General features: G+C 40.4%; 1 protein-coding gene across 2 annotated transcripts in view; it reads left to right on the plus strand.

Moving 5' to 3' along the window:
* The window catches only part of LOC144662527 (A disintegrin and metalloproteinase with thrombospondin motifs 6-like), a 39,409-nt gene extending 25,218 nt beyond the window's left edge, over window positions 1-14,191 (plus strand). For both annotated transcript variants that reach the window (XM_078523349.1, XM_078523348.1), the window contains exons 25-32: window positions 2,971-3,175; window positions 4,018-4,174; window positions 8,056-8,172; window positions 8,668-8,790; window positions 9,647-9,766; window positions 10,182-10,472; window positions 11,596-11,892; window positions 13,920-14,191. In XM_078523349.1, coding sequence (XP_078379475.1) covers window positions 2,971-3,175; window positions 4,018-4,174; window positions 8,056-8,172; window positions 8,668-8,790; window positions 9,647-9,766; window positions 10,182-10,472; window positions 11,596-11,892; window positions 13,920-13,924 — 1,315 coding nt within the window. In that variant the 3' untranslated portion in view covers window positions 13,925-14,191. The remainder of the gene's footprint in view (window positions 1-2,970; window positions 3,176-4,017; window positions 4,175-8,055; window positions 8,173-8,667; window positions 8,791-9,646; window positions 9,767-10,181; window positions 10,473-11,595; window positions 11,893-13,919) is intronic.
* The last annotated feature ends 1,920 nt before the right edge of the window (window positions 14,192-16,111 follow it).

Consider the following 16,111-nt stretch of genomic DNA (forward strand, 5'->3'; position numbering starts at 1 on the left):
ATAGGAAAGAGGTGTTGTGCAAGGGAGGAGAGGGTACATAGGAAAGAGGTGTTGTGCAAGGGGGAGAGGGTACATAGGAAAGAGGTGTTGTGCAAGGGGGGGAGAGGGTACATAGGAAAGAGGTGTTGTGCAAGGGGAGAGAGGGTACATAGGAAAGAGGTGTTGTGCAAGGGGGGAGAGGGTACATAGGAAAGAGGTGTTGTGCAAGGGGGAGAGGGTACATAGGAAAGAGGTGTTGTGCAAGGGGGAGAGGGTACATAGGAAAGAGGTGTTGTGCAAGGGGGGGAGAGGGTACATAGAAAAGAGGTGTTGTGCAAGGGGGAGAGGGTACATAGGAAAGAGGTGTTGTGCAAGGGGGGAGGGGATACATAGGAAAGAGGTGTTGTGCAAGGGGAGAGAGGGTACATAGGAAAGAGGTGTTGTGCAAGGGGGGAGGGGGTACATAGGAAAGAGGTGTTGTGCATGGGGGGAGGGGGTACATAGGAAAGAGGTGTTGTGCAAGGGGGGGGAGGGGGTACATAGGAAAGAGGTGTTGTGCAAGGGAGGGAGAGGGTACATAGGAAAGAGGTGTTGTGCAAAGGAGAAGGGGGTACATAGGAAAGAGGTGTTGTGCAAGGGGGGGAGAGGGTACATAGAAAAGAGGTGTTGTGCAAGGGGGAGAGGGTACATAGGAAAGAGGTGTTGTGCAAGGGGGGAGGGGATACATAGGAAAGAGGTGTTGTGCAAGGGGAGAGAGGGTACATAGGAAAGAGGTGTTGTGCAAGGGGGGAGGGGGTACATAGGAAAGAGGTGTTGTGCATGGGGGGAGGGGGTACATAGGAAAGAGGTGTTGTGCAAGGGGGGGGAGGGGGTACATAGGAAAGAGGTGTTGTGCAAGGGAGGAGAGGGTACATAGGAAAGAGGTGTTGTGCAAGGGAGGAGGGGGTACATAGGAAAGAGGTGTTGTGCAAGGGAGGAGGGGGTACATATTAAAGAGGTGTTGTGCAAGGGAGGAGGGGGTACATAGGAAAGAGGTGTTGTGCAAGGGAGGAGGGGGTACATAGGAAAGAGGTGTTGTGCAAGGGGGGAGGGGGTACATAGGAAGGAGGTGTTGTGCAAGGGGGGAGGGGATACATAGGAAAGAGGTGTTGTGCAAGGGGAGAGAGGGTACATAGGAAAGAGGTGTTGTGAAAGGGGGGAGGGGGTACATAGGAAAGAGGTGTTGTGAAAGGGGGGGAGGGGGTACATAGGAAAGAGGTGTTGTGCAAGGGGGGGAGGGGATACATAGGAAAGAGGTGTTGTGCAAGGGGAGAGAGGGTACATAGGAAAGAGGTGTTGTGAAAGGGGGGAGGGGGTACATAGGAAAGAGGTGTTGTGAAAGGGGGGGAGGGGGGTACATAGGAAAGAGGTGTTGTGCAAGGGGGGAGGGGATACATAGGAAAGAGGTGTTGTGCAAGGGAGGAGGGGGTACATAGGAAAGAGGTGTTGTGCAAGGGAGGAGGGGGTACATAGGAAAGAGGTGTTGTGCAAGGGAGGAGGGGGTACATAGGAAAGAGGTGTTGTGCAAGGGAGGAGGGGGTACATAGGAAAGAGGTGTTGTGCAAGGGAGGAGGGGGTACATAGGAAAGAGGTGTTGTGCAAGGGGGAAAAAGGGTTTGTGCAAGCTACAGAGCAGATGATTACAAAAATCACCTGAAAATGAATACTACAAGACATTCGCATTTTTATGTAGCGTTTCATAAATAAAAATTAAAGGCATTAGGTGGGCCTGTTCGAATTTTTTTAAAGGTCCTTTTAAATACCTAAATAACAGATTTCCCTACCCTTTCATATACCTAAGCTTGTGAAATTCCTACCCTTTCATAGACCTGAAGCATAAAAAGTTAACCCTTTTGGACGGAGCCTCTCCGTAAAGGCTATTAAAGGGAGTATCCCCCGGATGCAACACCTCTTACCTACCTACCGCTCGCACCGTAAGCCTGGCTGTATGTGCTCACTTTCATTTTCTAGGGTGTCTGGCTATCCAACAGTTGCTATCTTGTAATTAAAGATGTGAATACAGTCTAGTCTCTCTAAAACGGACACCTTCGGGACCGGCTCCAACTGTCCGTTTCAGAGAGGTGTCCGTCTTATAGGGCGTTTAGTTAAAGTAAAATGACTGATAAACGGCAGAGACGGGACCATCACCAGGTATCCCTCTTATGGAGGTGTCCGTCTTATAGAGGTGTCCGTCTTATAGAGGTGTCCGTTAAGAGGGAGTTGACTGCAGTGTTCATCGTGATGTAAGAAAGGAATGAACGTTTATTCCTTTGTTTCACGATAGACGCGACGTTTCGACTGCACCAATAGCAGCCAACCAGGGTGCCATAAATAGCGACGCGTAAACAATCGACCTCATCGCCTGATGAATCGAAGACTAGCAGCATTGCATTCGAAACGTCCTGATCAAAACCTGAAAGCGATTCTATCCTGAGAAAAACGAATAAACGTTTATTCTTGTCGCTATCTTTTGTTTACTTTGGCACTTACAACCAAATCCATCGTTATAACACAAGGCATATAAACTCCTTTCGTCTACCATCATGTAGAACAAATATCCGACAATTCTTCGTATTCTTTCAAGGTCCGAAATTTTTTAATTCTCTTTCACCTGAAATTTCGGGCTCTTCATCACTGGCATCTTTTAAAGAAAACTTAAAGCATATATTATTGATAATTATTAACTTTGGCTTCGATTAAGTCTTGTCATTATTTACCTGAATCAGTCATTTGGTTTTTCTTGTGAGGGAACCTAAGCTTACAAGCCCCGTGGTTTTTTCTTAGGTTCCCTCGTCACTTTGTTTTCTATCTTTAATAATCTTACATTATATTGCAGTTTTGTATTTTCATCATTATCTTGTGTATTGATTTGTATTATTTATTTTTTCATAATTCTATTTTTGTTTGTGTGGCAAAAATAATAATAATAAAAAAAATACATTGTATCTTCAGGTGGACGTTTTCGAAGTGGACGCCATGTTCGAAAACTTGTGGAATGGGACATCAACAGCGTCAGCTGCGGTGCTTAGAGGAAGTAGCTCCGAATGATTTCAGAGAAACTAACTCATGTTCGGCACCGAAACCAACTGGTATAACTTCGGTTGGTTGTAATAGGTACCCATGCCCCGCGGAATGGCATACAAGACCCTGGTCTGCGGTAGGTTATAATGTATAGTCGAAGATTTTTGATTCGGACAATTAAAGTTTATTAAGAAACACTAAGGTCCGATTATTTAAACGAAGCCTAAGTTAGACGTGGTCTAAGGCTAAATCGAGGTTTAGACGACGACTCCATAAACCATGGCTAACCAGAGTCTAAATTGCATTATTTGAACGCCGATGAGCCGGAGTTTACAAAGATCACGTTTAGACGTCGTCTTGCAAGTGTAGCTATTGTTTTTACATCATGCATGTGTGCTACTCCCACAGGAAAACTATTGTCTTGCTTTTGTTTTCTTTTAATAAAAGGACTGCATACATAATGTGGTATAGAGCTGGGCGGAAATATTTTCAAACAATTTTACTTGCGCTTGTAAAGGAAATGAAAAATGGAATCAAATATCACTTTAAAGCAGCTCATAGATTCAGAAAGCACATAAAAAGACAAATCAAGTAAAAACATGACCCCAATGGGAAAGAAGCAGTGAAAATAAACGATGAAACGACGATTAAACCTACTCAGGAGCAGGTCTAACTTGCCATTGTTTATTAGTCGACGGTTAAACTTCGTCCTGACACAACTTAAGATAAACGTTGTTTAAATAATTGGAATCGTAGGCTAAATCCCGGTTTACACAACGACTTTCTTAGCCGCACTCTAAACTTCGTTTAAATAATCGGCCCTAAAAGGGTTTTTTTCAACAACGGGTTTCCTGTTGCCTTGGCATCTCCAGTTTTAGCAATTTTTATTTCCAATCACTTGAAAATAAGACCAAAGTTTCCAAGTTAGCTTAAACCCATGAAATTAATATTATAAACATATTTTATTATTATTTGCAGTGCTCCACACAGTGCGCGATTGGAACAAAACATCGTCAGGTCCTGTGTTCGCGAGTCGATGAAGCTGGCAACTTTTCCGTTATTGCTGAAGAATTTTGTCGATACTTAAACAAACCTCCGACTCAGGCGGCGTGCAACGAAGACCTTCCTTGTGGACGTAAGCTTATACATTTATACAACTTTTTTTGAAAACATAAAAGCTTTTGAAATATTGTCTTTTGTACGTCTTCTTATAAAGAAAAGTGGCTTAACATTGATCACAATAGGCTTAGTTATACAAGCGAAAAATGACCCTATATGGCCATTTTGAAAAATGGCGCAACAGCTTCAGAACACACGAGGGATTTGTCGAAGTGTCCGATTAGCATACGAGCGGGAAATTTAAACGCTCGGAAAGACTTCACGAGTTTTTCCGCTTAGCTTCAGCCAACGTTACTCAGTGCTACCTAGAAAAAAAGAACTTTTTTAATGTGTGATTATATATGAAGAAGCGTTCTCAAGTCGAATACCGTAAAATTCCGGTTATAAGCCCCCCCGCTTATAAGCCCCCCCGGTTATACGCCCATCAACCTGGAAACAAAAAAATACATCCGGTTATAAGCCCCCCCCGGATATAAGCCCCCCTCTACCGGATGACAGTACTGAACAGGGCTAAATGTTGCTTTTTTGTGCGTTTTCAACTTAAAAACGTATTTCGATCAACACTCCCGAGGCTCGTTTCGAAACGTTTTTTCCTTCCGCTTAGGGACGGACCATTATTTTTCTGGAGGGGGGGGGGGGGGGGATGAAAAATATTGAAAAAAATTGTTTGCAAGGCCTAAAAAGAAAAAATAAATTGTTTGCAAACACCATATGTATTAAAAAAATAGTTTGCATAGAAGTCAGAGAAACTTGTAATAATCTATCAATGAAAATAAAAGTATGTAGTTGTTTGCAGACAGTATACAGGGCTCAAATAAAATCAACATTTTATTTGACCAAATTGGAATTTCAAAGTGGTCATGTAGGCAATAAATTCAACTAATAAATTAGTAAATAGCTGATCCTTTTCTTAAAACAGTAACTTTATATTGCAGCAATTAAATATGAACAGTATTTTACATTTCATTGAATTAAACTTCATAAATATCTATATACCCGTATTTTCTCAATTAAACACCCGAGGCATTAATTTTAAACTTAGCCTGGTGGACTCGGCATTTATTTGACTCCTGCAGGTTATTTGAGCCCGGTGTTATTAAGCAAGGGGTTTAATTAATTATTTTTGACAAACATGTATCCATCAAATATACCTACAGCTTATTATACCTCAAATAAATACCCGAGGGGTCTATTTTCAACTCCACCTTGGAGACCCGGCGTTTATTCGGTACCCAGTGTTTAATTGAGAAGATACGGTTAACATAGTTATTTAAACATTATAAAGAAACTCTTCGCTAGCCCACACGAGCCTACACAAAAATAATGCCATAACCCATACTTTAAAAATTGTTGAATCTTCATGCAATGCAGAAATGCTTGCGGCAAGTCAAATCAACACAACAACAACAATGTTTACAGTATACAGTCTCTTGATGGGTTTTCAGGATCTTAAATCCATAAACTTTTATAAAGTTAAAAATATTCCTCATTTGATGGTTCACTTACAGAGCACTCATTAGCAGATGAGTCACTGTCTGTTTCATCACTGTCTAAGGTTGTTTCAGATTGGCTGTCAAAGATATCCCAATTTTCTTCAAACATTTGATGTTGAAGAGAAACACATTCTTTTGCAGCCTCTAAAACCATATCTCCATCATTAAAGCTGCCTTGAGTGCTTTCTTGGGCCTTATCATTGATGCCTTGACTACTTTCTTGGACCACATAATTGCTGGCTTGAGTGCTTTCTTGGGCCTTATCAATAAGGTCATTTTTTACAAAAGAAGACATCACCTTCTGTCCCTTCTGCTCGGCGTTGGTATTTCTTGAAGTATTGCTGTTCAATGATGATCCTGATTGCTTTAATTTTTTTTCTATTCTCCTTCTTTGCAAAAATGCAAGGACTGGACATTTAAAATTCAAGCAACGGTTTCGCTTTTTACTGCCGCCAATCTTCGTAGTGTACGTCTCAGAAAACGAAAAAGATGGGTTCAGAGGTGTTTATTGGTCGCCACGTGCACCATAAAATATTGAATTAAATAATGATTGATGGCAGCAAAAGCGAACCTCCTTTTTGTGTCAGATCGTGGTTAAAATAGATCGAAAAAAAAATTGTTTGCAGGGAGGTGTTGTTAGAAAAAAATTGTTTGCAGAGGTGCATACATCGCTAGAAATCGCGGTCATTGAAGTCGGCGAATTTTGATGCATCTTACATTAACCGCTCACGAAACTTGGTAATAGCCGCTGATTCGAAAGCCTGACTTCGGGCTCATATACATCTACGATGATACACAAAAATGCGGCCTACACAGAGATATATTTTGTAAAGTAGGAAAACCACTGGTCAAAAATATTGCCTGATAATAAAACTGGAGCAAAAGATCTTTCAAACGATGGCTTTTGCGGCAAAATTGGAGCAAAGACGGCTGAAATATCGTAGCTCAAAGACAGCGGATTTTGGGATTTCAACGTGGACTGCCGCCGTGTGTTTACAGTATGCGATTTTTTGTGGTTTTCTAACGGCAAAGATACAAATGAAATCTAATCGGAAGGAGATGTAAATCGTTTGGTGAGTTAGATTCATGTATAGTTTTATCAAATTTGCTTGCACATTTTTTCGATCAAATTCAGTTTGCCGCTAATTCCTGTTTATAAACTTGAAGTTTTCGGTTTTCGCCATACATTCCTCCTCTACGCCTTATAATTTTGGTCTCAAAAACTGTTCACAGAAAACGTTCATGAATACAAATGAAATTCGAAGTCTGCACTTCAATTCTTGTACAATGTGGTTCTTAATACACCAGTCTATTGTGTTCCGCTTTCACATTTTTACATTTGTTAATTTGTCAAGAAATATTTAATAAAACATTTCATTCTCCATATATTTTCTTTGTAATCCTTGCGTTCGCTTGTACGGTCAATAATAATAATAATAATAATAATAATAATAATAATAATAATAATAATAATAATAATAATAATAATCGATATTTTAACAGGGTGACCCCTTCAGTCGCAGGACTGGTATCAACGGGGGCCCTGTGTAAAATAAAACAAATTAAAGTAAAAAAGAGTATGTATAAAATATCTATCTATCTATAAAAACTACTTTAAAGAGATACCACTAAAATGCTAAAAAAAAAGTTAAATGTACCGCAGGACATACTATTCGCGGACTCGGAGGTCCGCGATTTCTGGAGATGGATAAAAAAAAAAAAGTTTGCAGAGAGGAATTTTTCATCCCCCCCCCCTCCAGAAAAATAATGGTCCGTCCCTTATAAGCCCTCCCGAACATAAGCCCCTCTGATTATAAGCCCACCCAAAAACCCTTACGAAGTTGTATAAGCCCAGGCCTTATAACCGGAATTCTACGGTACTCGGAAAAAAGATTTCCGAGTTCCCCCAACGGGAGTCGAACCCATGACCTTCCAGAATACCGGTTGGACGCTCTAACCACTGAGCTATGGGAGACTCGTGGTGAGCGAGGTCATATACTGGGTTCTTATGTGAGACACATGTCCTGCTAACTGCAAGGCTCAATATGTCGAAATGATAAATGTGAATAAATGTTAAGTGGAATGTTGACTTGGATAAAGTGAAAATATATGAAGAAGCGTTCTCAAGTCGAAGTTGAGTTGGAACAATAGACCATTCCTTGATACGTTGACTTGGACTGAAGCGGTCATTTTAGATTTAAGCAATCAGAGCGGCACCGATCGACAGCTTTTACTCCGGAAACGGTACAACGAGCACATTTCCCCTACCGCCTTCTGTCGGCAAAATTTAGAATCCTGTTGCGTGGCAGGAGAAACAAAAACCGAAAAGATTGCAGTTAATTTAGAAAATCTGTGAAGTTTAAAATGCAATGGCTTATTTTTTCCCTGTTTTTTCTTGACTCAGCGAGACCACCCCTCTGCCCTCACAACCATCATTGTTCCAATGGAGGGACATGTGCTTCAAACCCTGCTGGGTACAAGTGCATTTGCAAAAAAGGATTTGCAGGCCTGGAGTGCGAAAGTAAGTTATATCACATACGAGAATACCTAAATACGGAGCCAGGATTCGAGCAAGGATTCGAGCCAGGACTCGAGTTAGGACTCGAGCTCAGGACTCGAGAACCGGTCTCGAGCTCGGGACTCAACCTTTCAATCTGGTTTTCCTGCAGTACTTGTTAGTCACCGTGGTTAGCTTCCACCTCAGCTGCTTGCGGTTAGCTTTTATTAGTTGGTTGTTGAAATACTCAGTATATAGTTACTATATATAAAATAAAATTACATTAATATCAAAGCAACAAGGACTTTTAAAGTTTCACCCCGGTAAAAATAAAAATAAAAATAAAAATATTTCTGACTTGAGTCCCGAGCTCGTGTCCTGAGCTCGAATCCTGAGTACGAGTCCTAAGCTCGAGTCCGATTTAAATGTACAACATCTACTTGAATACGCATGGTACTGTTGTTTAGGACAAAGGCTCGCCACATTTTTCTTGAAGTCATCGCTTTTTCTTTCTTTTAGTAAAATTAGATCCATGTGTCACAAAACCATGCTCAAATGGTGGTTCTTGCTCGCCGGGTGTCAGTGATCATTGGAATTACACTTGTCAGTGTCTACCGCGGTTCACGGGAAGAAACTGCGAGAGTAAGTGGCTTTATTTGATAATAATTAAATACGAATGTGAATATCCGTAATTATAAAAAACTAGCAATGGAATATTGCAATTCCTGCGTTTTGATTGGTTAACAGGCAATAGTATATGCGCCCATACACCATTGACCACAAATATGGTAGCTGATACGCGTCAACGAAAACAGCTGGGGAGCTCAAATATTGCAATTCTTTGGGCGCTTAAAAAAAATTAATCCACTCGCGCTTGTTGGATATGAAATCGTCATAGCCAACTCGGCGCTTCACGGCTCGTTGCTTATCTACCATCCCATATCCAACGCGCACTCGTGGAATAGTTATTAAATATACCCTTGAAATAATGATTAATTATAACATTGCCAGTAGATCCGCAATAACTCAATAACTCGAGCGTACACTCAGAACTTGATGGATGCACCCCCGAGTTCTTTAATCGATTCGATAAACTGACGTGTGCTTATATTATCTGACTGATCACCACAAGAGGAATCTTTTTTCCCTTCTGTTATTTATCAATTTACATAGAATATTAACACTTCCTTCAATCCTTTGGCTGCTTGCAATATATTTTTTTGGCATTTCCGAGTTAAAATATTTACAGACCCTGTATATAGATTAGCAAAAGAAGAAAGGGAATAACTATGCCTACACACCAAGACTAACAATATTTTTTGAGGTAGCAAGAGAAATCCTTGTTTATAGGTCTGAAAATTGAGATCGATATTTTTTCAACACGAGCGAGCTCGTTAGACCGAATTTACATTGTATTTTAGTGAGTGAATGGTAGGGAATGTAAATTTTTTTATCAAGAAAAGAGCGATAAATACTCATTTCTGACATTTGTTCACAGCTAAGATAACAGCTTGTATGAGCAACCCTTGTATGAACGGAGCTACTTGTGCTGATAATGGTTCCTTTAGCAAATACACATGTACGTGCTTGGCAGGATATCTAGGGGAGCAGTGTCAAGGTAAATATTAACAAGTTTTCCCTGACACTTAAAAGAAATGCTCATGAATAATACATATTGTATTGTATATTGTGTGAAGGACGATATTTTCACCTCAGTCTCTTTTGCCTCTATTAAAACAAAACTCAAAAAAGAAACCTATATGTAGCAACTTCTAGACGTTGTGTTTCGGAGCAAGATACTTTTCTCTCACAGTGCCCTTTCTCCACCCAAGTATATAACTGGGTACCAGCGAATATTAAAGTATCGGCGGCGATCCTGCGGTTGACCGGCATTTCATCCAAGGGAAAGTGCAAAACCAGTGAAAAGCGAGCGCTTGTTGGGCCAATAGCCTCGAACATATCGACCTATATATTTGACCTGTGGGCATGTGTACCTAGATGTTGTATGTTGATTGTTTTTTCATGTTTCGCAGTTTCCACATTTTATCACATTGGATGTTTTAATCATGACAATACCGTAATGCCGCCACTGGATAATCGCAAAAGAGAGTTGGACATCGACAAAGTCGCTTCCTCAGTTATAAAGTGTGCAGAACAAGCCCAAGACAAAGGTTACAAATACTTTTCTGTAGGACTCAAGGAGGCATGCTACTCAGGTCCAAAGGCTGGTGAAACTTACTTCAAAAAGGGTCCGGCCCCCGCCAAGAAAAAATGCACCGCAAATGGTGTCGGGAAAAAAGGCGCATCTGTCGTTTACACGTTTGGTAAGTTAAAACTGTAACAGATCAAGAAAAACATTTTCATGGTGTACTTAAGCGATTACATTAGTCACGGATAGTACCTCTGAACGAAACCTGACGCCAATTTTTCCAAGTTTTCCATTCGTAATTTGAGATAATCTTCCCCAGACGTAGCAATTTTTGCTTATTTTCGGTTTATTATCCGTTTTATGTATTGCTTTTTTTTAACCTTAGCAAATCATTTTGAGGTTTACTTCAAAGGGGCTAGAGCACGGTATTTTAGGTAATTCTATTTATCTCCGTTATCTAAGAGCTCTAAACTTCAAATTGGCAGGGCAAAATTGAGCTGCATTGGTCCATTTTCAAGACCAACATCTATGCATCTCGCATCGGTAGAAGTGCAGTTCTTGTGCAGTGTCGCCAGAATTGTTCCCGTAGAAATAAAGACATTGTTATCAAAGACTGATTTACTGATAGTCGAAAGACAAGACCGTTTTTTAAAAGAAAAACGTTAATAATCTGTAAGAGATTTAGTAACTGTCGACCTCTAGCTATATCAAAATTGTGGCGTTGGAGATTTGTGTCTAACCGCCTCCATGCGCACAGATAGCACCGAAAGTGGGAAAGTGGGGCTTGTATTTAATTCCGCTAACAGTAAACTGGCCAATCCCACTCTTTAGATTCGTAGAAAGTTTATCGGGTTTAATCTGCAGCGCTACCTGCCTTCATTTTGACATCATTCCACAATAATGAGAGTGCATTGATTGATGAACAAAATAACGCATAAGGGCCCAAACAACAACACAAGGGCCCAATTTTTTTTCCCAAGATTTGAGGAAACTGTAGTCAATGTTTTTTTTCAAGTATCTTTCTCTTAGAAACACTTGAAAATCGTAAGCCGTTTTCTTGTTTTAGGATACGTCTTTCCTACCAATTTCCACGCCAATTTTGAACAATATTAATGATTTATTTAATACAGTGCGTTTTAGCAAGACCAGGCCACTATAAGTCTATTTTCAATAAATACCAAAATCTTCGCTGAATTTCCAAGTAGCACTGAATCTTGATGGCTCTGCCCCTTAAATTGCTTCCTTTAAACGTCTTTACCGTTTGCTCACCATGACTTATAATTTTTCTCATCTTGTAGAGCCAGTGCCCGCTTACGAGCAGCTTGGTTGCTTCCGTGCCATAGCCAAGAAAAAGAAACCGTTGGGAATCAAATACATCAAGTTCAGCAACCAAGGGAACAAGAAGAAGCAAACCACTATCGATCAGTGCGCACGTGTTGCACGAGCCAAGGGTTATACATATTTCGCAGTGCAGAATACTGCGGAATGTTGGTCCGATAATGATGCAAAGGATAGGTACCAACTACTGGGCCCTTCCGGCAAATGCAAGGATGGAGTTGGATTGAAAGGAGCGAACATGGTTTATCGATTTACAGGTAATTAGAATACACGGTAAGGATATTTTTAAAAAGCTGTTAACATATAATGCCAGTAAAAAAGCAGTATTGTAAATGTTCGTACGAGCAAGTATCTGTCATAATGTGTTAAATTCCATCGCGTTCACGCTTTCATGTAATATATGCAGTTTCGAGGTAATTATTATTCTAAGAAACGTGTGATAGCGTCAGTTGAATGATGTACGAACATGGTTAGGATCTCTTGGATTAAAAGGTTTTTCTTTGAGTTTAACAGCCTGACTGATTGACTGACCGACCGACCGACCGACCGACCGACCGACTGGCTGGTTGCCTGATTGACTTCTTCCCTGCCCGTGCATCTACCTGTCTACTTCCCGACTGTTTGGCTCATTTGATATAGAGCGGTTTTCACTTGAGTGTCGAAAGTTTTTCGCGTTTGCATTGGTTTTGCATTACTACGCTCAGTGATTGGTTTAAAACTCTTGCGCCACTTTCTCAGCCAATCAGAAGTAAAACCAAGACCAATCGTCACTCGCTTGTGCACGTTTTCCCGGGTTTCGTGCCGCTACGTGTATTTGCTTCGAGTTTTGATTGGTTTACTGGATTGTCTGGGTTCTTTGTGAATTGGCCAGAGTGATTACATTGGTTTTGGTTTTACGACAGTCAATTGGAAACTGCTCTAATATATAATTGTCTGATTGATTGATTTATTGATTGGTTGGTTGATTGATTGATTGATTGATTGATTGATTGATTGGTTGATTGATCGATCTCCTGCCTGTCGACCCACATGACTGACTGACTGATCTGTCAAGGTGCTCATGATCAGGAAACAAGCAATGACACGATCCTCACCATGCGCCCACCAATTTAATAATCGGAGAACAAAGCTACAAGAAAAAAAGCTTGGATTGCGGAGTTCACTTCCAATGCGCCAGTTTATTTTTAAAAACACACAAAAATGACCTGTCTCCTAATTTGTAGGCTTCATAGCGCATGCGCAGTTGGTAGAGCCTCGCACCGGTATCGCGGTAACCTGCGATCAGGCTTTCTTTTTTTTTCGCGGCAGAGGGAAGGCGAAAAAAAGAAAAGCCTGATACAATTACTTGTGAAGTCGTCTGCCGCCCCCTAATTAAAGTATCTGTCAACGTCGTCGAGAATGTCGGCGATGCCATCAGATAAGCGTGATTAGCGCTTTCAAATTATATTTTTACTCTCACAAACGTGTGTTTGAATAACCCTTTTGAACAAGCTGATCGGATGGTTTTTAAAATTTGTTTTCTGCAAAGGCTGATTTTGTGTAAGGCTCAGGTTAGACATTTCAAGGTTGTAGTTTTCGTCACTGGCACGATCGTCTGGCGTCTTTAGTGGTGTGATGTAATAATCTTCGACACCATTGGTGATAGATCACGCTCTTGCCGAATTCCGTCGGAAGCACCGCCAAAACATCTTTTCTTTCACGAACTATTCGTCGAATACACTCCCTTTGTTCGTCTTTAAATGTTTTGTGAACAAAACTCTTGAGAGATTTTCTAAAAGCTAGAAGAACTCGCTCTCTACTTCATTCCGCTCAACACCCGCCATGATAACAATCATCTACGCGTGATATTTTTGGACCGGAAATTAGACTTGAACTCAATTAGCCAATCAGGATAGAGTTTTAATGTTGCCTTTTGTTTTCTGACCAATCAGAAAAAAGTCCAGATTCTGGACTTTTTACAGACGACTCGACAAGTAATTGTATCAGGCGTTCATTTTTCCGTTGACCCCTCCGCCGCGAGAAAAATAACGCCTGATCGCAGGTTAGTATCGCGGAGGTCACGGGTTCAAATCCCGTTGGACTCCTGAATCTTTTTCAGTTTTTTTTTTCAATTTAATTTCCAATTGGTGGCTCACGGTAAGGAGCGGGTAATTACTTGTTTCTCGCCGCCTTGCAACCTAATTTGTTTTGTTCTTTATTCAGGAAAAGTAAATATTATTATAAATAACTGTTTATATCCTTAAGATATCTCTAACAGATTTATTAAATGATTTGTATTTTTCAGAATAAACCACAAACCGCATCAAATGGACTAGACCTGGCCGTTAATGAAATTTACTATATAAAATATCTAGCAAGAATAATAATATTGCTGTAAAGTATTAAAACCAGAATCGCGGAGATGCCGAAAATGAATTGCAATGATCGAAGCTGATCAAAGCTAACGCGAAGTAAACAAAACAGAACTAGAAATTAAAGCCTTGGAATAGCTCGCTATATTGCTAACAATTTGTTAATTAAACAAATTGAAAATGAAAATAAATGACTAAAAACATATATAGCACATTTTCATGTTAATAGAACAGGGATGTTTCTCGAAAAATATGAATTATACCCCTGAAGGAGACCAATTTGGGCGTTGCTCAAGGTTTTTTCTTGGCCGCCTACACACTGATGTCGATTTATTTTTTATTTCTTCACGTGCAAACCTAAACGAGACCTCTACTGTTCTGTCTTTTGTTCCTTAGGTGAGACCAAAATCTGTAATTTATACCCCTAAGCAGGACGACGGGCATCCACGTCCCTTTTACATTCTAACATGGAGGTTTCCAGGGATCTTGTCCTCTTTCACATCTATCTATCGGCTACTCTCTCTGACTGGTTGATTGAAACCACCCCATTGCTTTAATTTCTGTTGCTGTTTGTGCGTTTGCAATGCAGGCGTTTTTCTTAGCGAGAGAGCTCGCATTTTGTTCGGGCGAGTGCCATGTTGGTTTAGAACTTGGAAGAGGCTTGAGAAGAGTGGAAGTAGAAGTGACGCTCTTCCCTATACGTTTGTGACAAAATTATCAACGCTCGCCCATCAAAAAAGACCTCATTGCAAGCTAGTCTTAGTAGAAGTGAGTGATCAATAACTTTATTTCTAGTATCAACGTCAACATCACCTTTTATTTGCTCAGTACGTGTATAGAATAAAACCAGGATGGAGTGCAAACACAAGTTAGGCCTCGGGTACATCTACACCCTCGCTATTGCGCTTCGTGTTATATCTGCTCGCACTTTTTGGGCAAGGTATGCTCCACTCCCTTCCCTTCCCTTTTCCTTCCTTTACCTTACCTTCCATTGCCTTCTTTTCTCTTCATTTCCCTTTTCATGCAGTCATTCCGACCGTACGTCAACGTTACAACTTTTTAGGCGTAGAGCTACTTCCCACCAGGACTTCCCGCTGCATCCCTGTTCCAGGTTTTAGTAGCCAGGCCACTGTCGCAACTATGAATAATAAAAGTATTTTTTTCTTCTAATTATACCTAATTGTTGACCAAGGTGCACACACCATATCCTGTTCGGCAAAAAGGCCGAAGTCTACACCCAATTTCACACCAAAATGGCTCAAAATCTATACTCTTTGGGGCCGCATTTAAAGTTATATAACTGTAATAGTATTTTGGCAAAAATGTAAATCTGGTACGGCTATGGAATTAATATTTTAGCCGAAAACAATATACTTACTTAATTCGTGTTTGTCAGAGCTTCTCAAACTATAATAATTCATCAAGTAAAAACCAAGGAAATCAGAACAGTGACGCTTGTTGGAATATGGGATATAAATTAGCGTAGATTTTCATGATTTTGATTTTCCGTTTTCTTGGTAGTTTTGATTACGATTGAGAAGATATATCAAACACGAGAGAAGGTGTTTCATCATACTTCCAAACACCTCGAAATCCGTCGAAAATGCTTCTCTGTACCTCGTATTTTCAACTCTCTTTTCGGCGTTTGGAAATGCGATGAAACACGTTCTCTCATGTTTGATGTTATATCACTTTCGTTCCACGAAAGAACAGTCTTTAAATTGTTCTTCAACTACGATTAGCTCACGGATTGTTCTTTTACGCCTAGCTGGATTGTCAAATTAGATCTTAAATTCCGTTTTGTTAAGATCTGACCACCAGCTTAGACAATTTTGTCTGTGTTTGTTGGTTCTCGTCCTGTAAGGGTTTTTCTCCGGGTCCTCCGCTTTTCTTACCTCTTCCCTTCACAAAAACCAACACTTCAAATTTAAATTTGATCAAAAGACCGAGCTCCTAAGAGCGCTTCTGTGTTACTTGGGTAAATAAATTACATTAGCATTTTCTGGTCAATATTTATAATCCGTCGCTTTGCAAATTAAACTTAAAAATCATCGGCAAAATTATCGTGTGTGTTTCGGCAACGTTTGAATGATTGTCATTGATCATCATCTGAAAATTCAGACTA

Source organism: Oculina patagonica, chromosome 8, assembly GCF_052425735.1.
Source record: "Oculina patagonica isolate OP01 chromosome 8, crgOcupat, whole genome shotgun sequence".
Lineage (NCBI taxonomy): Eukaryota > Metazoa > Cnidaria > Anthozoa > Scleractinia > Oculinidae > Oculina > Oculina patagonica.